Below are 24,808 nucleotides of genomic sequence, written 5' to 3'. Positions count from 1 at the left end.
GAGGGGATGGTCCGTTTGTGAGTGGGGGATGAAAAATGACTACTTTTTTAAAAAGAGAAAACATCAGCTGCGTACTTGAAAGACACTTTGTGACGTCAGGTATTTCATGCCCCCAGGAGCCTTTGTCCAGGTTGTTTAGTCTCTTTATAAGACTACAATAGTGGCCTGTTTTATTTTGTCTGTGACGGAAAAAACTATTAGACATAAAAGCCTTTGCTCTGTCAGCAGCCCCACCCCCGCACCTTATCTCCACACAGGGGAAGGTTTACCTTGCAGTTTATGTTACGTTAGTGTGTCAAAGCCTGCGGCGGGTATCTGTCTGGTATGTGGTGAATTATTGCTGCGTCTGTGCCGTTGTGCCTGTGTGTAACACAATGTGTCTATATATGTGTGTTTTTCATAAACAAACCACGCTCCTAGTGTTCCTCTTTAAAAAGAAATATTTGTCGGGTGCACTGATAATCCCAGGTGTCTGTGAGCGTGTGAGACGGCGTATGCGTGCACGACACGTCTTTGTGCTTAAGTGAACTAGCAGGTTCCCTTTCAGAGCCATATAGCACATCTAGGGGGAGAGAGAGGAGGTCTTTGAAGTCTTGGTTCTGCCATCCATCTCCAGCCCGCTGGCTTTCTCTTCATGCCAGCCACTGCAGAGGCCAGGCCTGTTAAAAGAGAAATGCCCCGGCTGGCTCCTCCCTGCCATGTCGCCATGGTAAATGACAACAGACTACACTCCGTACTGACAGTAAAAGCTGCTCTGTTTTGATTTTTGCTTTTGTTCCATGTGTGCCGTCTTAAAACAGAGTAACAGTTGTCAGACACTGCTGAGGCTCACAACCAAGACTGCAGACATTAGAGCACAGTAGAAAGGACTACGCAGAGAAGCCTGGAGCAAAAGGCAATTAACGTGCAGTCAACGTTAATGGACCCATCTGATCTGCCCACGCTGCAGGTGCTGGCCCTCCGTCCCTGGTTTTCTCTGTGATCTAGACCAAAGTCTCTCCTTTACTCGCCAGCAGCCATAGAGGATGCTATGACACTTATATTTAACACTGGCGGAGGAAAGCAGAGGCGGCAGCAGGGAGTGGAGGAGGAGAACGACGGGAGATATATTGATTGCCCTTAGCTGCTCCTTCATAGCCTGTGTGCATGGTTTGTGTTGGATAAGCCCTGTAGCCTAATGGCTTTTAGACTTCCATTAGGTTGTTGCAGACAGCGTGGTTTAAGTAAGTAACAAAAGGCTCTGTCAGAATGCTTTAAGCATTAATAAGACAGACACTGTTACTTCTCCAGTCTGTCAGCTCATCAGGAACGCACAAGTCGAGATCACACAGCCAAAAGATTGGTTTACTGTCGTCATCTCGAGCATTTCTTTGGCCGCACAGCTCTTGGTAAGCTCTGAGCTGCATTAGCTTTTTAGCCTTTTGGGAATTTGTTTGATTTGAGCACTGAAAGCTGTGGCTCACTCACCCCGTAAACTCGCAGTGTCCCTGGACTTGTGTACAGAAAAAGTCCTGTTTCTTACTGACAAACATGTGATGAAGTGCCAGCCCCTATGAACGTTTTTACAGTTCACTTAACGATGAGAGACCTGTGGCTCGATATTGGGAAAGGAGCTCAGTAGGAATGGGGTTAGAAGTGCATCGTCTTGGTTGTTATATGGCGGCAGAACCACAGGCCTCACTTGAGAATAAGATGGGTTTTGGGGATTTTTTTTTTTTCTTTCTTTTTTTTGATTTTGAGCTGCTTTCTGGTTCTGCTTCTAAAGTCATCTTGTTTTTATAAAAGTTGTTTATTAGGAGCAAGGTCCCTCTCTTCTGCAGAGAAAGGCGCTGTGGCCTACACTGTTTCAAATCACTGTAATTACTGGGTAGGCCTGGCTTTGATGGTGCACACACTGGTGTTCTCATATGCAAAGAAGATTCGCATATCTAATGTATGGGTGGGCATATCCTCAGATGCACTGTAATACAATCACATTCATGCACATATTTCACATATGAGCCAAAATTATATTAATTTGATTCTTCTTAACCGGTCTGTGGGTGTGTCTTCCTCCACTGACCCATTTTGCCCAACTCTGCTTTCTGGATATTGTGTGGTGTTTCCCCCTGGTCTGTCTGTCTTTAAAGCCACCGTGTCCCTGCAATCCCTCAAAGTCCTGGGCTTTAATGCATCGGTTACCGTATTTTTCCACCGAGATGACTGTCGCTTGCCGGGAAGGCTGCACTTTGTGTGTATGTGCATGCCACTTTTGTGCCATTTTTGGAAGAGTCCCTGTGTTCTCTCTGCACCAGCGCTCGAGCTACGGAAGCCTCCTGGGTCCATTTCTTCTGTGGCTGGACCACATACCCCAGAATCCTGCTTTGGTTGGAAATGTGTCTGTTGTTTTTTCCAGCCATCATAAGGAAGACAAACTCCTCTACTGTCTCCCCATCCTATATTAACAGGCTGTGTTTGGCCCTGCACTCCACCATAACAGGTCCTCTCTGGGTTGCTGCTGGTTACAGTAAAAATCAACACCTCTTCTACCCCAGACTGACACTTTTCAACGTGCAGATCCAGTTTCCCCCCATGCACACTTGGCCTGCTCAGCCGTCAGGAGGGGCTTGTGTATAGTGAAGTCTCTCTTGCCTGTCAGGGCCTCTAACTGTAGCCTCCATGGGTAGTTAATTAACTTGAAAGCTTCAAAGCTTCAATCTGAGTCGCCTTGTTGGCAGACTGAGTGTAATTTGACTTTCTTCACAAATTAAGTGAATGAAATTATATTTTTATACCTGATAAGCTTCCATCAGCCCTATGCTGTATTGTTATACCAATGCATTTGTTGGCAGTCATTTTTCAGGGTCCCACCTGAAGTGTACCCCAAAGGTGCTCCAAGACAGGGACAGCATTACATTTACTTCTTATTGGCTGGCTGCTCTCTGATCTGCCAACCAAGCAGGAAACAATAGAGGGCTAGAACAATGGGCTGGCTGCAGATCAGTAGGAGCCTGCTTGGCCTCTCCCAGACGCTACGTCTTATTTCCTTTTTGATTACTCACGCCTGCCTGATGAGCGGCACACTCACACTCCTCTGTCTGCCTGCCCGTGAGAGAAATCACAAAGAATAGACTTTTTGTAGGAGACTGGTTTTGATTTGGAGGCTGGAATGCCTTTGTGATAATGTCGCAAGATTTGTTGGCAAGGGTGTGATGTGTGTGAGTGTGTGAAGCAAAAAAAAAGAGAGGCTTTAGTATGATGTGTGCATTTTCATTATTCAGATGCATGCAGTTATCAGGCCTTTCTGAATATTGCGTGGCTGAGTGTGTTGGTGTCTTTGTTCTGTGTAATTTATGTCAGTTTCCATTGATGGCCTTCCAGGATCTGTCCATAAACAGCCTTTAAAACCAGGGAATAGTAGTGCTGGCACTGAAGTCCAAACTGTATTGCCACCCAAGCGTGCGGCTCGCCTGCTGTGGGCTGAGTCCCCTTTGCCTGGCCCTAACTAGCTCCCACCACCGCTTGTTACCCCCCCCTCCACTAGGCCGGAGGTAGGAAATCAAACCAATTACGGTTGTATTTAAAGAAAATTGGAGCAGGGCCGGAAAAGTGGGGGCATTTCCAAAAACCACATAAAGAAAACTGCAGGGCCACTCTTTGGTAAAATACAGGGGCACTGTGGAGCAGAGTGGAATGGCACTTCTCAGACAGCACAAGGAAAAACCAATTGTTTGATTTTATGTCTAAGATATTATCTTTCCTTTATGTAAATACCACATTTAGTGGCTGTCTAACAGTGTTTCTTTTATATTGACTCAGCAGTGGCTCACCGCCCCTATTAGATTATGAACACCACTGCTTAAATTTCACACTAATTATTATCAATAGGTTATAACTTTTTACTTATACATCGTGTTAGCACAATGTCATCCATGTTAACTTACTACTGTTTTAAGACATTGACCTATTCTTCAAAGTCAGTGTAGTGTAGCTCCTTAATGAACTGGGTGATTTGTAACAACTGAGCAGCAGAAAAGTAAAGGTGAAGTAAGAGGATAACTGAGGTAACCAGCCGCTTTTTTAATGCTTAAATGCCTACACAGACTGGAGTAAATTAAAAAGCTGGTTATATACAACATAGATACAATTACTATTAAATATTGAGCTCTACAGATAAATTACAAAAGCTGTGACGGCCCATGATACTCCTATGGTCAATAAGGGCTGGCGTCGCATCCTCATAGACACTGGCACAACAGCAGCGCTGCTGGAAAAAAATTCTAGGGGGAAACACTGCAGTCGTTTACCTTAACAACTAAACCTCTACCAAAAAAAAAAAAACTAGCTATAAATCCTCTCAATGTCCCAAATAATCTTTCAGTGTCTATCTCAGTGAGAGAGACTGATGGATTTTGTTCCCTGTTGGATCTGTTTGATTGATGGCTTTTAAGAACTGACTGTGTTTATGTTCAGGTCTGCTGTGCCCTGCTGTGAGCAGCCTGCCAGAAGGCAGCACCTCGTAATACGCCTGAATCCGCTGAGACGTCCCAGAGCCTAAATCCTCCTTGGCTCACTCTGCTTCTGCAGCCCCTGCTGAGGTACAGTATTGGGCCTCTCATAAAACACAAACACCTGTAGCCTTCAAACTGGGGAGGATGAAGTGTATGTGCATGTGCAAACCAGAGTGTGTCCCAGTCTGAGGCCATCTTTACAGCCAAAAAGTTTGTCTGGGATCAGTGTTGGAGTTGCCACCCCCTGATCTGATGTGTTCTCTCTGTTTTACCTCTCTCCCTCTGATCCTCTTCCTTACTGTCATCTCTCAGGAAAACCCCCTCATTACCCGGCCTTCATTTTCCATCCCCCCACAAACCCTCTTTGTTCCACGGCCCATTTGGCTGTTATATCTCAGCACTTAAAAGTAATTATTCCTAAATATGAATTCTCTCTAACAGACATCTCCAGACACTCGCAAGATATTTTTCTTCCTTCATCTTCCTCTCTGCCTCATAAGGAAAATCGAAAGGAGGAGAAATCAAAGTGTCTGGAGTCTGCTGCCCAACACACACACACACACTCACATACACACACTATTTGCTGTATGCATGTGTGATAAACTCATAGCCACTTGTACCTTATGAGAGGCCTTTGTCTGTGCAGGTGCATGCAGCAAAAACAAGAAAAATACATGTGCAGAAACTGTTTACTTCACACGCACACACCGTTAAGAGTGTAAGTTGATCTCCCATTAAGGATGAAAACAAACCAGTGTGTGGGAGGTGTCCCCCGAGGAAGTCCTCGGTCACTATAGTGGAACCGTGGAACCATGGGAACTATTTAGGATAGGCCTGCAGGGCAACCATGACCAGACATGGGGGTGTGTAATGCTGCCACAAATACACTGCAGACTGGAGACAAGGACCAAAGTAATGGATTTTAGTCACCTTACCTGTCTGAACAGCAACAATAGCCAACACTTTATTGGGTGCTAACGTTGCCTTGATTGATTCAGATCTGGCTTTGATTGTCCTGATGACAAATCTGTCATTGAAAGTGTGAAGAAGTAAGAAAGATGGCGGCAGCCTTTTGGAAAGCTCTAGTGTTTAGTGACACTTGTGAGGTTGAGGACAAAGATGTTTTTAATGGTGCATGGCTCTCAGTTTATGGGTCGGGGGGGGCCTAGGTCTCGGGTGCTTCAGCTGTTCTCGCTGGTGAAAGAGTATGAGTCATCGAGTTAGATGGTCTGTCCTAGAATGACATTTGCTTTTAGAGGGACAGAGTTTTAGCTGTCACAGAAAGTGGATACCAAACATTTAAAGCATGAATGTGCTGCTTTCAGAGAAGATAGTGGGAACAAAAAGGACTGGGCGATGCAAGTTTTTAATGACCGTCCACGTTCCCACATGATTCAAAACAGACTTGAGCAATCATCCTCATTTTACTTACTGCTTGCTCACATGGATGAAAAAAGTAAGGGAGATAGAAAGATAGACATTGTGTATGTGAACTGCCAATTTAGTGTGTTCCCCTGCTGGAGCAGGAAGTGAGCAGAGACCTGGTCCACAGGGATCCCTCTTTCCCTTTCTCCCCCCCTCCACTCAGGACCCCACCGTGATGGGGAGAGCCTGGCAGTGAGCTACACTGTGTGGTGTTTATGGTCTGTGTGTGTGTGCGTGTGTGTGCTAATTTCCTGTTTTATAGAGGAAGCACTGTTCACATGTACAGATCGTTATTCAGATTTTCACTGTGAGAAAAAAAGGACAGCAAAAAAAGATTGCGTCAATTCTCATGAATCTGTATGGGAAACAACTAGCATTGTTTCTGGGAAGCTGTCCTGCTCTTACTAAAAACATATTTTGGTTCACTGGTAGAGTGCAAATTCAGTGTCTAAATCAAGCTTTGAAAAGCATGTCATTTCATCATTCCACTCAGCAAAAACCCTACAACACTACAAGCTATTATTCTCTCATATCATATGTTCTACTTTCTTTCCCTAACTTACTAATCACATTAAGGCCAGATTGGTTAGACACAGAAAGCTGTGGTCATTATGTAATGTCAAGAATCTAAATCTAAGCCATTAGGACATCCAAATGAATGTTAGCTGCTGTGGTCTCAGCAAGAATACCCTCTAACCATGGTCCGGGCCACAGGTCCACCATGCAGTGGTCTGTTGGGTTTCCATAAAGGCCTTCTTCTGGTTTCGACTCATTTACATGTCTTGGTTTCCTGTGACGAGATGAGGAAGCACGACTCAGAGTTCACAAGATTATTTCAAGCTCCTTATCAACCCTATCACTTCTTTGTTCACTTCTTTGTATTGGTGCTACCCTGTAAATGACTGCAGCTGCAATTCAAAGAATTTCACAAGAGCTAAGAGAAAACAAACATTTGCAAGCTACATAGTTTAAAATCTCAAACAACCCTCTTAGATATCTTTAACAAGTATAAATAACTGAACTATAATTTGTATTTGAAAAGTTTTTTAAGTCAAAATTCAATTACCTGATTTAAGAAATCTTAAAACTTACAATAAAACCTGCAACATTTCCAGTTAGTATTGGACCACACTCTGCTTCTAAATGGCACAAAAACTGAAAGGCAAGTGTGAACAGGAGCACATACGTCATTCTGCACAGTGAAGGTCAAACATCCAGGTGAAAATAAGAAAACATTTTTACATGTATGGCAGCTCTAAATCAATGTTAACTTCCCACCAGTTTCTTGCTGATGAGTATTTTCATAGTAAGAGAAAGACATGTGAGAATGAATTTGAAAGTGCAGTGAGCATAAAGGTCACAGTCTTTTTTAGTCTGCAGCAGCGTCATGCCGTTTCTCCTTTACACACACAAAATATCAGTAGTTCCTTTGGTTAATACGAGACATTTTGGAGTGCTGCTGTTGAAGTGCTGCTGAGAGAGAGGGCCTTGTAATTCTACATTTGATACTTTGAGATCTGACATGTGATTATTTAGAGGTTGGACAGGCAGGCACACAACGCTGACCTTGAATTTATGGTGGCAGCTCCCGAGATCGATCTGATAGTGAGACTGTTTCTGCAAGTGCCTCTCGTAAGCTTTCAGTGATCCTCTGGGTCTGAGCGGGAACCGAGTCTAGCCCCATAGAGAGGTGCTCCACTGTGGGAACTGGGAGCTGCCTGGTCTATCGTAACACAGAGCGGTCTCTGTAGACCCAGCATGGATGAGAAAACTACCTTCAATGGGATCCCTCTGAACTGGGAGAGCCCTCTTTTTTTCTCTCTTTCTTCATCTCTCCCTCCATATCCCGTTTGCCGTCAGCCCGGGCCGCGCTAGTCATCAGTGTGAGAACGGTTGCATCACAGCTCTCGCGGTTTCTTAGCCCCTGGCCCCTGTGTTTCTCGGTCAATCTGTGGGAACCCTGATTTTGGACGGCAGCCTCTGTTCCCACCACCAGTCTGGTTAGAAAATAGACTTCTGGTCATGTACCAGGCACCCAAACCAAGCCGGTTCTAGCCCGCTCCTTCTCACGGGTTCGGGGGAGGAGAGGTCACCGGCTGCAGAAGAGGCCCTAATGGGTTTCGCATGCAGGTACCACAGAAGCGACACGGGATACTGTGTTCATGAGAAATGAGAGGGCTTTAACGATTCTGTGCTTTTTCCAAAACACTCCCTCTCTCCTTTCCCTCCTTCTCTTTTTCTCTGCCTCTCTCTCTCTCTGTCTGTCTTTCATTTGAAACTATAAATAGCACTTTCGCTCTCATCTTTCTGATTAATTGGAAGTTGTGTGAGGGACAAGGCTTGTCTGTTGCAAGAAAAATCAAGACATTGTGCTGTTTGTCAGAGGAAGTGATTGACTTGACAAAGTATTTTCTCTTAAACGATTCTCGTCTTTTCTGTGACATTCACAATCATGCCTCCAGTTGTCTTTTATATTTCTTCCCCTTAAAAAGCAATTTTCTATGTCATCTTATAAACCAGTTCATCGTGCCTTTGACTACAATTACATCCAGACAAGAAGCCTCACCCAAGCGAACAGTTTCCCCTCTTTTCCTGGAGAGTTACAATTTACAGAAGAACAGCATAGCAGGACCGGAGAGAAGATGAAAAAGGCAGTTCAGCTCATGTACGTCCATGACAAAGGCCGAGCCAGATGAGAGCTCCTCTGCTCCCCACATGTGGCCGAGCGAGTCGGGTCTCACAGAGTGTGTGAAGACAGCTAGAAAATTCCCCCGAGCCCGGTCTAATTGAAAGCTTATCATCTTCTCTTTGTGCTTCCTGAGTGCCGGGGATCAGCTCGGAGCGACGCAGAGAGCCACTCTTGTGATGAGACATGGAGAAAATAGTCGGTAATGTTTAAGGTGGTGCAGATCTGTCACATGCTCACACTGTGAAGTGCAGCTCAGTCTGGGTGGAGGCTGGTGTGAGATCTATCAGCAGGGGATTGTGTGTATGAGTTTCTTGTGCGTGCATGGAAATGCTTTGAGTGTGCAGAGTTAATTGAATACAGTGTGTATCAAGGCTGCGTGTGTGCGTCCTAAGGCTTTGTTGTTCTGCCAACACTGCCCCCATAGAAGGCCTGACGCACACACAGTAGAAATCATACAGAAAGGACAGGAGAGAATTGAATGAGAAGAAAGGATAAAAGAAAAAGGAAAGGGCATAGATAAAGGAGAGTATAAACAGGGGAAATAAAAGAGTGGAAAAACTGAAGGAGAAAAACAAAGTATTTAGAAGTGAAAGCCCTTTCATGGCACATCAACAGGTGGCATTAGTTTAAGAGTGAGGAATAGTGGGTATTGTATTTCAGGTTAACCACATGAGACATCTGAAGTCAGACCACCCCACAAGGTAGCATCTCAAGTGTTTAATCTTGAAATCAGCACTGCATAAATTAACGTCCACAAAGCTGATAAAAAAAGAGGGTTGACATTCCAAACTTCTCCTGTATTGTTTTTAACAAGTGACAACTTGCCAACATGCGCTAACATGGAGGCTGCTGGGGAGGAGCTGGATTCCTGAGTGGCGCTGTATTTACGCTCTGGGTACCACCATGTTGATAGCTGGGGAGAAGTGTGGGTAATTGTCAGTGAGAGTCTCTCTAATGGGACGAGTGTAATTATTAGAGGGGGTTATTGGGAATGAAGTGGCAGGGTTACGAGGTGGAGGCGGTGGCATGTGTGGTATTTACTGTACTAGGCAGACGAAGAAGTCAGAAGAACAGAATTTGTTGGATCAGAATGTGCTGGCATGAAATTGGGTCCCATGAACATTTACAGTGTTTTTTTTTTCTCCCCCTGCTCGTTTGTCAGCTGATGTGAAAGGTTTCTGGAGATGAATTACAACCTGCGTCTCCACGTTTAACATTTTCACTCTCAACACCTCCCCTGTTTAAACCATAAAAGACCTCACAATCCAGACTTTTGCGCATTGAGTTTCAAAATAAGAGAACTCATATAGTAAGGAAGTGTTTTTATAGTGAAGCGAATAATGTTGAAGAATGTGACTGTAAATATTGAAGCAAAATCGAAGGTGGGTGTGATTTTTCTCAAAAGGGCAGGTGGGGTCTTTAAGCTGAGATGAAAATGACGTCCTGCCATAATGCTGTCCTGGAGGTCCTTTCATCACAATTATTTTTTTTAATAAGAATTCGATAAACAGCAGTGGTGAAGGCAAAAGTGAGACACGTTTTTTTTTTAATTAAAATGATTAAAAACTACATTATCCGCAAATTGTACAAGCACTCAATATGGAAACATTAATGATATTAATACATACATAGGTGAGATTCTTAAATTAACATATCAGTTTCAGATGTACATGCTTTGAGCATAAAGAGAAATGAGGACAGCATTTCAGTATATGACAAGAAAAAAGGAGATTCTTTGGAAAAAAAAAGAAAAAAGAAAATGTAACATTGTGCTCTGTAATCCAATACACAGCCAGATATAATTCAGTTGTACATCTTTGGCTTTCTGGTTTTGCATAAAGAATTATCAAGACATGATTAATTTACCACACATATTTCCCACCATCAACAACCAAGCTGCATTACAGGCAGTTGTGAACATCTTTGGTTTTTGTTTTTTTGAAGGAACCACACAATTATAAATATATATGTGGTTTCTCTAGCTGCATGATTTTTCCCCACAGTAATGTAAGGTCTTCTACCATATAAAGGCTCCAGAGGAGAGAGCAGGAAACATGTTTTTCTCCAAATCAAAGGGAAATAGGAATGAGACATTGTTACTGATGGTTATATAAAAAAAAAGGAATAAGGCAGAGAGTGTTTTTGGTGGATCAGCAAAACATCTTGCATAACTTGTTTTTACCTGAGCTGTAAATGCTAACCTTGGATAACTATTCACTTTGAAATGAAACCTCACTTGTTTAGTAACCTGAATACCCATCTCACTGAGTCATGAACACTTAATCATCTTCCTTCTTATGGAAGACTTTCCAGGTAAATGTTAGATACCTGATACCTGCTGTAGACATCCTAGTGTGGCTCCGACTGAGCCAATCTGCGCAGGTGTATGAAGTATGGACAGAGCCACACACCTCTGGAACTGATGATCAGTGAATTAGACCAGCAAAGACAGATCCAGGGTCATAAAGGCTTCAAAGCACTCACTGATTATTCAGAACAAAGGGACCTGTGCACAACAAGGGAGAGTCTTTTTGCCCCTGCATAACTGTGCTAGGTGTTTGTAAGAAGATACCACTCTGACCCCACTGTCTTCTTCTAACCCTTCATCCTCACACTCTTCCCCTCTAGGGATAGGGGGATCACATGTGTAACTGCGGGGGGAAACACCCTCAGGACGGGGGGAATGTGCACACACACCTGTGGTGCAGGAATGTGTGTTGTTTGTTTGTTTGTTTGTGTGTGTGTCATGACATCATTACTTATTTGGTGAATGATTTTTTTTTTTAATGTGCAGGATTTTTTTTTTTTTCAAATATTTAGCTCTGCAGACTTTGAGATATTTGTAAATGCAAATCATAAGAGTTCAAACATAGTGCAAAAATTAAGCAAATGACTCATTCAATGCAGGAAGACAATTTGGAAATAGTTAAAAAGGTTACGGCTCCAGATACACCATCTTACTAACAGAATCTGTTGGGCGTGGTTCATAAGGAATAAAAGTTTTTAGTGCATCAAAGCTACATTGGAAGACAAAATAATTACATTAAAGGTTTTGTTTTTTTTATAATTTAGTAACAATATATTACACAAATTCCAAATTTATACTTAACAACAAAACATGGTATATGTACTGTATATATATATATTTATATATAAAAAGGAAAGGTAGCAAGAAATGTTCAAAAAATCTTTGGGTATACGTGTACATTTTCTCACAATTTGGCTCAAATAAATATCAAAAGTAAACTGTGTCATCCAGTTGAAAAATACCAGACTAGGACTTCTTTTTTTTTCAGAAAAAGGGCTTCAATAATAAATTCAAGGAAAAAGCAAAAGGTCAACAACAACAGGACGTAAATACTCCTGGGATAAAAGAAACCGATAAAAACACTCCTCTGTTAAGTCTTTTACATTCCGCAAAATATCAAATCATTGTCGTGTTGAAACTCGATTCACTGATGACACAGCAGAGGAGAATTCATTTCTTAAACATGCGAGTCCAACAGATAAACTGCTTTTCTCTCAAATATGCGGCGGCTGTGTTGCGACACCGGCCGCATACTGTACCATAGCACCAAAGGCTATTATGTTCATTTAGATAATAAATTAGGCAATAAGGTACTGAAGAAGTACTGTGAGCACATGAAAGGGCTCTGGGTGCATCTGAGGATGTTTTCACGACTGACAAAATTTCTTTTGCAATATTCAAATCTCTTACAGAATTTAAAGCTTAAAAGAACCGATTGCTACAGCAGTGCAGCCAAGCGTTGGAAGGACATCGGAGTCGCAGCCCAATTGCTCTTCTCCACCCACCAGGTAAGTTCTGAACAGTCCGCTCCATGAGTCTGCTGCGCTTTTTCAGTTCATCAGCTGCACTGATTGATTGTACCTCCATTGTCTTTGTTCTGTTGTCTCTGATGAGTACCAGTTTACATCAGACAAATGATCCTGAAACATTACTATGGCTTCTCTGGTTTTCGCTCTCACTTCTATGTACAGTCTCAGCTGAACATCGTATCAATTTAACTTTATGGCTTTTATAGTCCTTTTTAAGAGTACATGTTTCAGCACAGTGCAGGAGTTCACTCAAAATTTACAAAATACATGGAAGTCTCGGGAGTTGGTAAAACACAAAAGTCTTTAAAGCGAGTGCCGGAGAAATAAAAGACAAACATGCAGCATTTCTCTATTTTTGTTGTTTTTTTTTCTTTCAGTGTTCAGCTTTTTTTTTTGTTCATCACCCTCTCTTCTTTTCCTCCCTCACTTCTCCTGCACCCTCTGATTGTCTAGCTGTCAGTCAGTCAGTAAGGCCTCCAGACGGACTCATCCAAGCGGCCCGAAGCGCTCATGGCCGTGGGGGAGTTGCTGTGGCTGCCGTCGGCTTCCACGCCCTCGCTCTGGGTGTTCAGGCCAGGGTTCATCAGGCTGTTGGTCCCCCCGGTGCCACCGGCCCCCGAGCAGGACAGCAGACGGGTGGGGGAGCGCTCGCCCCCGGTGTTCCCCGGCGCCACCATGGAGAACTGGTAGGATCCAGAGCCTGTGCCGTAATACAGGTAGGAGTTGGACTGGAAGTTCTGGGTCTGGTTGTTTGAGTAGGGTGGCGGCAGATAGGTGTGATATCTAGAAGAGGCCGACATGCTGAGGCCGCTGATGCCAGTGCTGGAGGTGTTGGCGGAGTAAGGGAAGGCCCCGGGGTAATGCATTCGGGGGTCTGAGAAGCGAGGGTCAGTCAGCGGCGACAGAGATGGGAAGGTGGTCCTCTGCTGGAAGAGATCTGTAGTCCCTGTTGGGAGAATCAAAGAAACAAAAGGTTGGAAAAAGTCAAGAGACATTGAGCCATGAATGAGAAGTGCTGTTGTGATTATGAAACAAGGGGCTCAGAAATTTCTCATTTTCTATTATTCTAAAAAAAAAACAGCCGCCCACATCTCAACAAGAGCAAACCTCTCCAAAACCCCCAATTCTGGGCTCAGATTTCTCGCGATATGCCTGTCCATGGAAATGTTTGCTCAAAGTAATGAACTGAGACATTTTTTTGCTTAATAACAGTCATCAAGCACTGACAGCACATCATCCCACAGCCCCGTGCACAAGACTGAAGTTATGAGAAGGCCCCCTCGCCACAGCCCTCCTACCACTCCTTCAAAAAAGAGAGCAATGCACAGTATTCTGACTCTCTCGGAGCAATGAAAAGAGGCATTGTCAGTGGTGAGGGGTGCTTTGTATAAACACCGATGGCTTGTTGCGGCGTTGTGCAACTCGTCATAAATCATATTTGGGCGACAGAGACAGTCACAATCGCAGACAGAAAAAGGACAATGAAAGGAAAGAAGGTTGGAGAGGAAGAGGGAGAAGTGTGATTCTGTGTGAATATCCTCTAATGTATATCACAGTCCAGGAGCTGTCAGGATTAACTGCGAAGTGTAATCTCACAGGTAACAGAGTACAGTTGGACCCAGCTGTTTGGACTTCAGTTTCACCGCACACTCTCTAATTTATTCAGCTGACAAAAGGGAAATAGAAATATTGCTCGAAGGTTTGACTTGGCAGTTTGCTTCTGAGATTTGGGACCGCTACTGTCACCAACTTCGTTCCCTAAGTCAAACACCATATTGCCCCGCTCACTTAGCCGAAGAGTATTACTGGCTGATCTTACATCCTGAGCGTCGGATGTGAACACGTTCACAGTCCTGCAGTCATGTAGGACTTCTGAACACTGCCTGCTGCCACCTGCTGTAGTATTTAAGTTTGGACTGTGATGGAGGGACTGTCATTTATTATGTTTCTGCTGCATTATTCTTTAAACAGCGTGGGTTGGAATTAGTATAAGGTAGTATCAGTTTTAAGCCACATGGGCCATGTACAGTACAGTAAACCTCTGTTGTATTTACCCTCCCTGCTGATTTCTCACACGCTGGCTCCTCCACAGACTTTGCATTATAATGCTCAGGTAGGAGTCTTGGCTGACTTGTTCAGCATGTTGAGTCTTTGCACTCGTGACACTCAGATATTTTGGAAGAAGATAAAGGTGGCTAAAGGCCAGGCTGAAATATTCTCCAACTGTAAACGCCCTGATTCTGGTTGTACTCAGCGACTAGTGAGACTTCCTCATACCGTGCTCGTACCCGGTGTCAGCATGCGGTATGCTCCATCCTCACCTGCCACACACACACACACACACACACACAGTCTTGCACCCACACACACACACCTCTGTCCATGGTTATTTGTTTGTCCGCATGTGGCTTTCATGGGTCCGACGTGCCCACATGACTGCAAGTGTAAAATGTGGATTTGGATGGCAGAGAAAAGAGAGCTTGTATTTGTGAAATAGCAAGCGGTTGCACGCCACAGCCCTGAGGGGGGAGAATGCCAAACTTGCGTGCCACAGTCTTGTTCAAATGTCTTTTCCCTATGTCTGGAGAACCGGGTCCATTTTCAGCTACAAAAAAAATCTGTTCCTTTGCAATTTCCATGGCCCCTGCAAGACTCTCTCTCTCTCTTTTTTCTTTTTTTCAACAACACACTTATACAGTTGAATTTCCTCTTCTTTTGGGATGAGGGAGTTTGGTGGTGGTGGGGGGGCTGTTTCTTTTTCCAGAGACTACCAAGCACTGGAGTCAGGCTCCATATCTGATTTCACGCGAGGAAAATCCAGTCTTCAGCTGCTGTTGATTCGGGTGAAGTGGAGTCGGCCCACTAATTCCTACCGGACTCCCAAAAAGCCTTTGCTCTCTCTCTCTCTCTTTCTCTCTCTCTCTGTGTCCCTTCCCCTTCACCTCTCTCTGTCTGTGCTAAATTTAGGCTTCAGGGTGAAGCTGGGGAGGGGATTTGTGGCGTGGGCACTTGATGTCTCTGACTGCTGCGGCCCACCCCGCTCATGATCTCCATTTAATTGGAGTCGGTGGAAACGTGTTGGCTAAACTGCGGTGGGGATCGACTCCTGTGTTCTGTCAGCGGAAACTGGACTGGACACTTATCACAACACCTTAATGGGCTTGTGCAGTACCAACCTATTGGCTGTGAGCCAGGGGAAAGGCTGCTACCACTATACACTCTTTACAGTACAGTAGCTCCCTCTGGAGGAGAGGGCTAAACAAACTGCTCTGTAATTGAGAAGCAAAGTTTTGCAGTCTGCTTTTTCTCCCTCTTAACCATGTTGCATACCTTACTGCATCCCCACCCTCCCCCACCCAGTATAAGTACAGGCTTCACTGTTGTGGCTGTGGTGAGAGTGGTGTATCTTTGGCAGAGAGGGTCTTCCTAACTGAGCCTAGTAGTAGCTGCCTGTAACCTCTGCGGCCTAAAACCACACATGATCTCCATTAGGCTCATCTGAAACGTGTTGGCTAAATTGCAGGGACAGGAGAGGGGATGGACCCCAGAGGGCTAGCTGGCACAGTCTGCCGTCTGTGATGTTCCCAGTCTATGAAGCGGGTAGCTGGGAATCAGGGTTTTTATAGAGAACATAGTGTTCCAGCGCTCTCCCTTTCTCTTTTCTCCTCTAGCTCTGAAGCCTAGCGCCACACACTTAATTCTGCGGCACCAAGGGTGGAGTCCTCCTCCTCCTTTTTGCTTAGCTCAAGAAGTCCACTAGTCCACAGTCAAGCGTGTAACCCAGATATGACGTGAGGTTTGCCTCATTTGCTTATGGGAGAAACTGATTTTGGTTGTTAACATAAGGGCAAGTTTGAGGCGGCCACGTCTGTGTGTAATTGCGCTCGGTGCAATGTGTGTATATGCGTGTGTGTCCGCATGTGGTGGCTGGCAATGGAGAGATGCAAATCCAGGCGCTCACCTGTGAAATGTTTACTCAGGCTTGATGCAAACTGTGACGGCCAGCGCCCAGGGAATGGTGTCTCAGGCAAATAAGTGGAGGAAAGGAAAAGGAGAGCAAACGCTTCAGCCTCATCCAGCTACGTAAAGACACACTGTGCTGTGCAGCGAGGTTGTTTTCTAATCATCTCCCTCATATCCTTCCCAAACAGACTCTGCTGTGCCGCAGTATGGATTTTTTATAACCCTTGTCAGAGGGGAAGAGCGTCTGTTTGATTTACTGACTGGTTTGGGTGGTTTGAACGGATGTCATGGGATGCCATGAGGATGAGCTGTTACTGTTGATAACAGGGTGATGATGACAGGACAGCATAATGTGAGGGCAGAGCCACTGCTGCACAGGCCAAAGAACAAGAGACCCAAATGAACACAAATGATCTCCAGGTGTTTATTTAAGCACCAAGGCTATGGGGCCGGAACATCATGTCGAATGCAAATGATAATCACCTCTGTACTGTGACACCGTGGTCAACAGCCCCAAAGCCTCATCCATGTTCAGCACTACTTCACCATGTGAGCGCAGAGGATTTTGCATGTCTCCAGCTTGTGACGTGCAATACAAGCAAGGCCAAAGGAGGTTTGTGATTACAAAAAACCTGAGATTTTCCTAATGCATCAACAAACTAGGTGACATGATTAATACGTTTGTTTGTTAAGTAAATCCCTGTCTGCGAGATGTGGTATACTCTCTCGTAAAGCTGCCGATGTGATGTGTTTTGCTGCCCATAGAGCATGTTATTGTCTTTGTGAGGATAGAAGAATATGAATACAAATATCGTTCATTATGTTTTATTCCATAACGCTGCCGCATTTTCTCTGTGCAATTCCAAGTTTAAGCTTTAAGATCTCAAGCCCCATTTTAACTGTTATTGTCACTCACACCATCATGAACATCTTGTGCTGTTGTGGATCTCCTTCTAGAAAAGGCCTGACTCACTACTCAGGACAAATTGTAGAAAAGAGCTGAAACTTTACTCTCTATCTGATGAAAAAAGATCAGCAAGCCAGATCTGAGTTCTTTCTTTCTTTCTTGCTTTCTTGTGTGTGTCTTAATGTCTGTCCTCATCACAGTGTGAGTGGATGACTCAGCGTGTCTGGTGTGGTTGGTGGTGGTTTCTGGGTAGGGGACGGATAGGAGACTGTGGGGGCTGTTAGACAGCAGCAAAGATCCAAATCACTAAGAATGCAAGGGCAAGAAGGAGAAGAAGAAGAGTTCTGGGATGTCGTACGGCCCCACAGGCAAAACGAAACAGACTCCAAAAAAACTGCTACAAAGAATGGCACACCCTGAGATATGCCTGCCTTTCCAGCTTCCCCACTTCAGTAGTTTTAAGTACAAGGGCTGTCAGCATATCTATTAATTAAAATGTTTGGATATCTTCAGTTTGTACTGAGACGTGCTTCAAGATGAAGGTTGTTTGAAAGGCGTGAAGTTGGCAGTGCCTTAGCTTAGTAATGAGCTTGTTGTTATTTGCATCATTAATTAATATTGGAAATAAACAAACACCCTTAGAAACCATTTTCCCATGAACACAATGACAACGCCTTGGCATCAGTTAGGCGTCAGGTCAGGAGCTGACCTTTATGAGAGGTTACACAGAGTACCACGGCACAGAAAAGTTCAGAAGGCCCTTGAAGTGTCTCACCTGGCCATGGTCTCAGGTCCTCCTCCACCTTGCATGTCTTCAGAGCGGGGGTGTCCATTTGATCCTGCCACAGGGCTGTTGTAACACAAAATATGAAGAGTAGGTGAGCACAAGGATCTAAACTTTATGATACAGAAGTCAGTTTGTGCCGGAATGCAAATTCTTGTGAAAGGCAGCTAAATGTGTGGGTGAAGAAGTCGCCGCCTGTTCCATAGACATTTTAAGACGCTTCCAAAAACCCCTCCATGACAGACTTGTCAAAACTGTCTTGACATCTGGCGGTTTGGAGATGTGTCTTCCTGTCACAGGTTGGCCTCTGCTGACTGAGCACTGAAGACTGGGAAGAGGAGGGGTGGTTTTCTCACCAGAGTGAGACCAGGCTTAGAAAAACATGCTTGATGGGTGCATGGGAGATATTTTTGGGTCTTTCAGGCGAGACACCGGAGAGGCAGCGGAGAGCTGTGAAGGGCAGGACACTCACTAGCCTGTCCAGCCAAGCTGTCAGGAAGTGAAGGAGGGTCAAGGACCTACTGGCCCAACGCGTGGGACCCTGCTTCACACTCAGTGGCCACACCGCAGGAGGCCTGACACAAACAGAGGCTGTTTGCTCTGGGTCTGAGATGGAGCAGTTGTTACAAGACAACTCGCACGGAGCTCCGTGGACACGAGGAGTCTCGCTACATGTCTTGTACACCGTTGCATATTTCTATCGCAGTTCTTTTTCCCTCACATGTACAGAAATATTTTCATCGTAAATACTGAAACCTGAACAGTATATAACCACATTCTTTCTGCGTGTAATGACGGCAGCGGCCAACCATGTGTTTCTCCGGCTTCCGCTGTTGAGATACCGCAATATAGTAAACTCCTAACCTCCTGTAGTGGCAATTAGGATGGAGAAGGATGCCAGAAGCAGGGGGTGGGGCGGGGTTGCTGGGCTGTTCACCTATAGCCGAACTGGTCTCAGCATGTGTAACATCTTTGCTTCCCCTGGAGCTCCTCCACTTCCTTTGCAAAGGCCCAAATCAGCACTCAGTCAACGAGAGGTCCTGCACTGTGCCTCACAATGGCAAATTCTTACACATAAATGGCCTTATTCAGAAAGGCTTGCAAGCAGCTGGTACGATTCGCTCAAGAAAATAAACATTTCCTTCAAATATTTTGATTGGCCAGCAGACAACGTCAATACCAGAGGCACAGATTACCCCTGTTAATAAGAGGACCAACCCCCTGGGTGGAGCTGAGGAGTGGGGAAGGAAGGGGCTGAGATGGGAAGAAGTGGCGACTGCGTCACTAATAAGTAGCTTTGGGGTGGTGCCAGTGCAGTTTTGGGGAGGACACAAATAAACACACGCACTGCTTTTTAAAGTGCATGTGTAGATGAAAGGGATGGCTGAGAAAGACGTTTGAGCCAAAATGGAGTCCATCCTCGTGACTCCGGATCCAGCAACGCCTCTGAGACATGTAATGCGCCCGCCGTAATGAAGCGTGTCATTGAGACACAGTGAATGCCGGTCCTTGTGCTGGTTTCCTGCGCCGCTTAGGCCTTAGGCGTCGCAACGGGGAGAGAATGTGAGAGAGCAAGCAAGAGAGAAAGAAAAAGACGCCAGCAAAGGAAGGGGAGAGAAAGAGAGCGTGTTAGAGAGGGGAGGAACACGGCCTTGGCTCAGCTATGTGGGACATTTGATATGTCTTTTGAGCCCTCACTTATAACGTGAGCAAAAACAAACACATGGGCTGAAAAATCCTATGTTCTCTTTGAGAGCTCGTCGTCCTCCCACCCTTCCCCTCACTCCAGACTCAATAGAGACTGTTCATGGCACACATGTAGTTTCTGTAATTGCTGAAATGTAAAACTCGGCCTGACTCTGATGTGAAATTATAACTTACACAAACAGTTGAGTCTGGTAAAAAACAACTTGCTCTCACTTCTCTTTTTTTCCCCCTTTTTTTTCCACCATGGAGGCGGCTTCAAAAAGATTCTTTTTTTTTGTTGGAGAACAGAAACATTTTCAGTTTGAATTATTCATCTCAGGGTCACAAAAAGAGAGTAACCACAAGTGAAGCTTTCAGGCACCATAACAAATAAACTCTGTGGCAGCCATTGACATATTATGTAAATAGTGGAGTGAAGAAGTAAAACAGAGTGTCTAAAGGACTGGTCCAGATTCCTGCTCGATTTGGTTGTATTGGCCTCCGAGGGCCAGCTTCCTGCTTGGGTTTGGCAGAAATCAGCATGAAACCCAACTAGCGTGACGACTATACTCAAAAGTCCACACCACAGCTACCTGACGGTGCTAATTTCCTGTCTCGCTCTTGCTTCTAATTGGCTGATCATGTCATCCTGGATGTGTGAATTAGTGTGAGCGGCAGTAGCGGAGCGCTGCCTCGAACCTGGGGGGCCGGCCAGCTTGTTTATGTGGAGTAAACAGTGTGGTCGCTGTGGACGAGGCAGGAGGGGCTCGGCGGCATTGGCCTGGTCCTCCATCAAACAGGACTTTCTCACGTTAAAGTCCAGTCCAGAGGCCACAGCCTGAACATACTGAACAAGAGGGGCACAGCTGCAGCAGATGTGTGCCAGTTGTGCAGGAGGAAGCCAGAGGTACCAACATTTGTGTTGGTGTCATTAATAGAGGAAAATGTCTGCTCTATTTTAAACAGAAATTTGCAAGATAGATGCTGAGCACTTAAACCTGAAAATGATGTGGGTAATTTATTATTTCTGCAAGATTCTACTGACATTTCTAATAACACTGCCACACGGATCATACATTCAGACAGACAGGCACATGTGCACATTCACAAAGACACACACACACACACACACACACACACACACACACACACTTGGGCCCTCATCAAAGCATTGAGCACTTGACTTGATGGCGGAACATTATGCTAGTATCTGATATTCATCTTCAGAGAGGAACACACAGGTGTTGGAACAAATAACATGTTAAATGATACCACCTCAAAAGTGCCAGGACTTTCTTTTTGGATGATTAAATTGCTGCTGTATTTCTTTTTCCCCCCTCTCTCTCTCACTGTTAAAACACATTTAAGTTAAAAGAGCCGCTTTCGTCTCGGCTGTCTGTTAGAGGCCGTGCCAGGGGCTTGTTGAGTTTTGTCTGCATTTAAAATGGAACAAGGTAAAACTGGAATCTGTTTTCTGCTTTACACTTTGAGGGAAATCAATGTTTCTATCGGCTGCCTGCTTTTCTTGTTGGAAAGAACCGTGTGTAGATTCAATAGAGCAACGGCACGGTTAGATGTAAGTGGATGAACTGTGTGTTGTACGAGAGCAAGGGAAAAAGCTGCCACCCACAGACACATATAGTATACACATGTACCTCACTTGAGGTTTTGAAAACCAGAATAACAATTTAGTACTTGATTGTCTCAGTGTCAGATTTGCTTGACTGCACTAGTCGAACCACGCATTCTCAACCACACACACACTCCCTCTGCCCTCGCTGAGAATCATTCCACATGTCTAGCAGGCTTACCTGTGGCCACTGAAGAACAAAAACAAGCAGCAAATGCAGCGTCTGCCAGCGTGCAGGAATCCTGTCACTGCATGTACTGTAATGAGCTCTTAATTACCCTGTCTGTCTGGGCCACTAAGGGAGAACTTGCAGCGCTAGCACGGAATTTTGTCTGTGTGTGTGTGTATGTTTTGTGTTTTCAATGTGCCTGTGTTGCAATCATCTGTGTGTGTGTGTGTGATTTAAGAATCCAGGGTAGCGTTGAGCAGATGTCTTAAGACCTGTCTTGTTGACAACGAAACTGAGACAGTGTTTCATGGCTCAGACAAACAAAATGAAGCAAGGCGGCTTTAGGAGGAGATGACACTGTATTTTCTCATTTGGTCGTCTTCAAGGGGAAATGCAAGGTCCCAGCACTGGATAATGGAAAACATCTTTTGTAACAGCAAGACGGGAATCCACTTAATTATAACGTGTTGATGGGCCGATCTATTACCCAGCCATTCCCAAACAAACAGGCCCCGGGATTTAAAGTATCTGCAAAATACACCAGTGTCTGGCACGGCTGCCAGAAGCAGAGACGTGTGTACTGTTGATATGTAAACATCTCGCTGTGTCTCTGAATGGGACTTATTACAACAAAGTCTATTTTTGTTTGGGCTTTGCTTGTAGTACTGTAGCGTTGTTGTCTGTGCGCGATTCCTTCACGTACAGGAGTGCGATTTGCGCGCCGACATAGATCCCCAGTCTGCCGCTCAGACACTCCAACAGATAGACGAGGTGGGAAGGGCCCTCTGCTCTGTTATTTAATTATTTTACCACTCTTGCCCTGCGGTATGCCGTCATGATGGTAATACCACAGATTAAGGTGTGTGGTTTTTACAGCCCTTCCCCTCCTCTGTCTCACTCGCACACACACTTCTTATAGACGGCCTCCAGTCTCTGGCAGCTGTAACGTGAAGCTCAAGGCCTTCGCAGCCGCTGACAGTTCCAACTGATGTTAATATGTTGTGTCTGCCCACAGCGCATACACTGTACATGTGTGAGTTGCAACATTGCAGCGCTTTGAAGCCTGACAAGCCCATGACGCTCTAATTCCTGCCCTAATCCTGTGCGAGGCAGACGAGAGCAGAGCAAAGAGCTGCTCTTCGTCTGCTGTCTGGACCAAGTCTGTACACCTCTCCTCGCCGACTGGAGCAATGCCCCCCCCCCTCCCACCCCACACCCCCCGTTTTCAAGTCAGCCCTCAGAAACCTAAAGCTCCCAGTAAAAGCTTAGCTGCAGGGGGCTTTTTATTGGCAGACAACGTACAGGGCTCATGCCAAACTCTAAACCATCAGAAAATTATCATCACAGTGGCTGTATTGTGTTGAAGCTCCGCACTGTTTATTTTCAGCGTAACCGGTCGATGGTGTTTCTAAAATGGCCGACATGTTTTCTGTTTGGCACAGGCTGTGCAAGGGAACCAAATCAACGTCAACAGTAAGTAAGGACATGGTGGGGTGGGGGGGGAGCGGGGCAAAAGACCCTGTGTTCTCCACAGTCAGCTGTTAGATAGGACCCATACTGGTGACTCAGCGCTGGCTAAGCTGAGCGCAAGGCCAAACACTAGTGGATGACTGTGATACACACTGATAGACTTCCACCCACACATGGCCCAGTGCTCCCAAACAAGTCCTCCTGTACACAGCAACATGCTGATACAAAGGTAATGAGGTTCATTAGCTAGCATGAGAACCGGAGAGTGGGCGTGTGAGGAAAGCATTGTCTGTGTGTGTGTGTGTGTGTGTGTGTGTGTGTGTGTGTGTGTGTGTGTGTGTGTGTGTGTGTGTGTGTGTGTGTGTGTGTGTGTGTGTGTGTGTGTGTGTGTGTGTGTGTGTGTGTGTGTGTGTGTGTGTGTGTGTGTGTGTGTGTGTGTGTGTGTGTGTGTGTGTGTGTGTGTGTGTGTGTGTGTGTGTGTGTGTGTGTGTGTATAAGCGCAGGCCTAGGTGCGTGTGTGTGTGTTTAGTCTGCAGGCTCCCAGTCATGGCATCCTGTTAAAAACGGCTCTGACATATGATGGAGAGTGAACACTCATCCTCACTCCAAACCATCACCCACGCAGATGTCCACAGCACACACATATGCTTGAAACAACCCCCCCCACCCCTCTTCCATCGCACCACCTCAGTCTGAGTCTCAGTCTGAGAGTGACGTGATTGCCAAGGTAGCGGGCGGCTGCTACATTCCTGAGGCTGTAGTGTGTGGTGTGCAGAGGCCAGCCTCAGCACCCAGGCCAAGCTGGGTTGGCAGCGCCCGCCGTGCCACCTGGCCACAGACTCAACCCTGCACTCTGTGGGGCCTGGACCCACCAGGGCAGGGCATCCAGGGACAGAGCGGACATGAGCTTCCCCTCACACGGCCAATACATATAACAGCTCGCAGATTAGTGGAACAGAACTCAGAGTCCCCCCGTGAAGGAAACACACATGAAGGGCACTTGGCTCGGTGTAACGCTGGGAAAATGGTATGTGCTGTGTTGATGTGTAACAGATTTGTAGTACAGATTACTTACCACTGCCCAATAAAACTAAACATGTTTCTTTTGTTAAAGTAGGTATTTATTTTTAAGTGCTGGCAATTAATATGAGTTGTATTTACGGTGTGTGTGTGTGTGTGTGTGTGTGCGCGTGTGTGTGTGTGTGTGGTGATTGCAGGGATGTTGGCTGCAGTTGTGTGGATCAGTGCTCCTCACCTTGTGTGGTGCTGAGGTGGGTTTGGTGGATGGGGCGGGGATTATTGTTCACTTGGCCTATTCGCATAGATCGCTGGTAGCGCTCGATCTCTGACAGCCTGTCCGAGAACTGCATCTTCTGGGTGTCTTCCATCTTCACTCTGTGCCCTGAAACAAGCGACATGTGGAGTACGGGTAAGAGAGAAATCAAGGACTTGCCAGTTGACCACCTACACAACCACAAATGGCACTTTTCAAGTTATTAAAAAACAGCAAAAACAAGAAGAAGAATCCTTTTGGAAGACTTCTCCTGAAATTAACAAACTGAGCCAGGCAGTTTAACACATCCTGGCGAAAACAACCTCTCGTTGCCTGTCTAAACTGTAATCCATTTGAAATTGACTTGAACTGTGAAAACCATCAATATGCTCCATTTTTGATTCACACACATTCACACAGGATGAAATATATAATAGGAAAGAGAAACAGAAACACTGTCACCATGTTTTTCAGCTTCCAAATAC

General features: G+C 45.3%; 1 protein-coding gene across 1 annotated transcript in view; it reads right to left on the bottom strand.

Moving 5' to 3' along the window:
- Positions 1–10,197: 10,197 nt before the first annotated feature.
- The window catches only part of runx3 (RUNX family transcription factor 3), a 38,243-nt gene continuing 23,632 nt past the window's right edge, over positions 10,198–24,808 (bottom strand). Inside the window, exons 5-7 of the mRNA XM_083998001.1 lie at positions 24,306–24,452; positions 18,087–18,161; positions 10,198–13,387 (exon numbers count right to left, since the gene is read on the bottom strand). Of these exons, the coding sequence (XP_083854127.1) occupies positions 12,906–13,387; positions 18,087–18,161; positions 24,306–24,452 (704 nt within the window). The 3' untranslated portion in view covers positions 10,198–12,905. The remainder of the gene's footprint in view (positions 13,388–18,086; positions 18,162–24,305; positions 24,453–24,808) is intronic.

This window comes from Trachurus trachurus, assembly GCF_905171665.1.
Source record: "Trachurus trachurus genome assembly, chromosome: 22".
NCBI lineage: Eukaryota > Metazoa > Chordata > Actinopteri > Carangiformes > Carangidae > Trachurus > Trachurus trachurus.
This window is presented reverse-complemented; position numbering and strand designations above follow the sequence as displayed.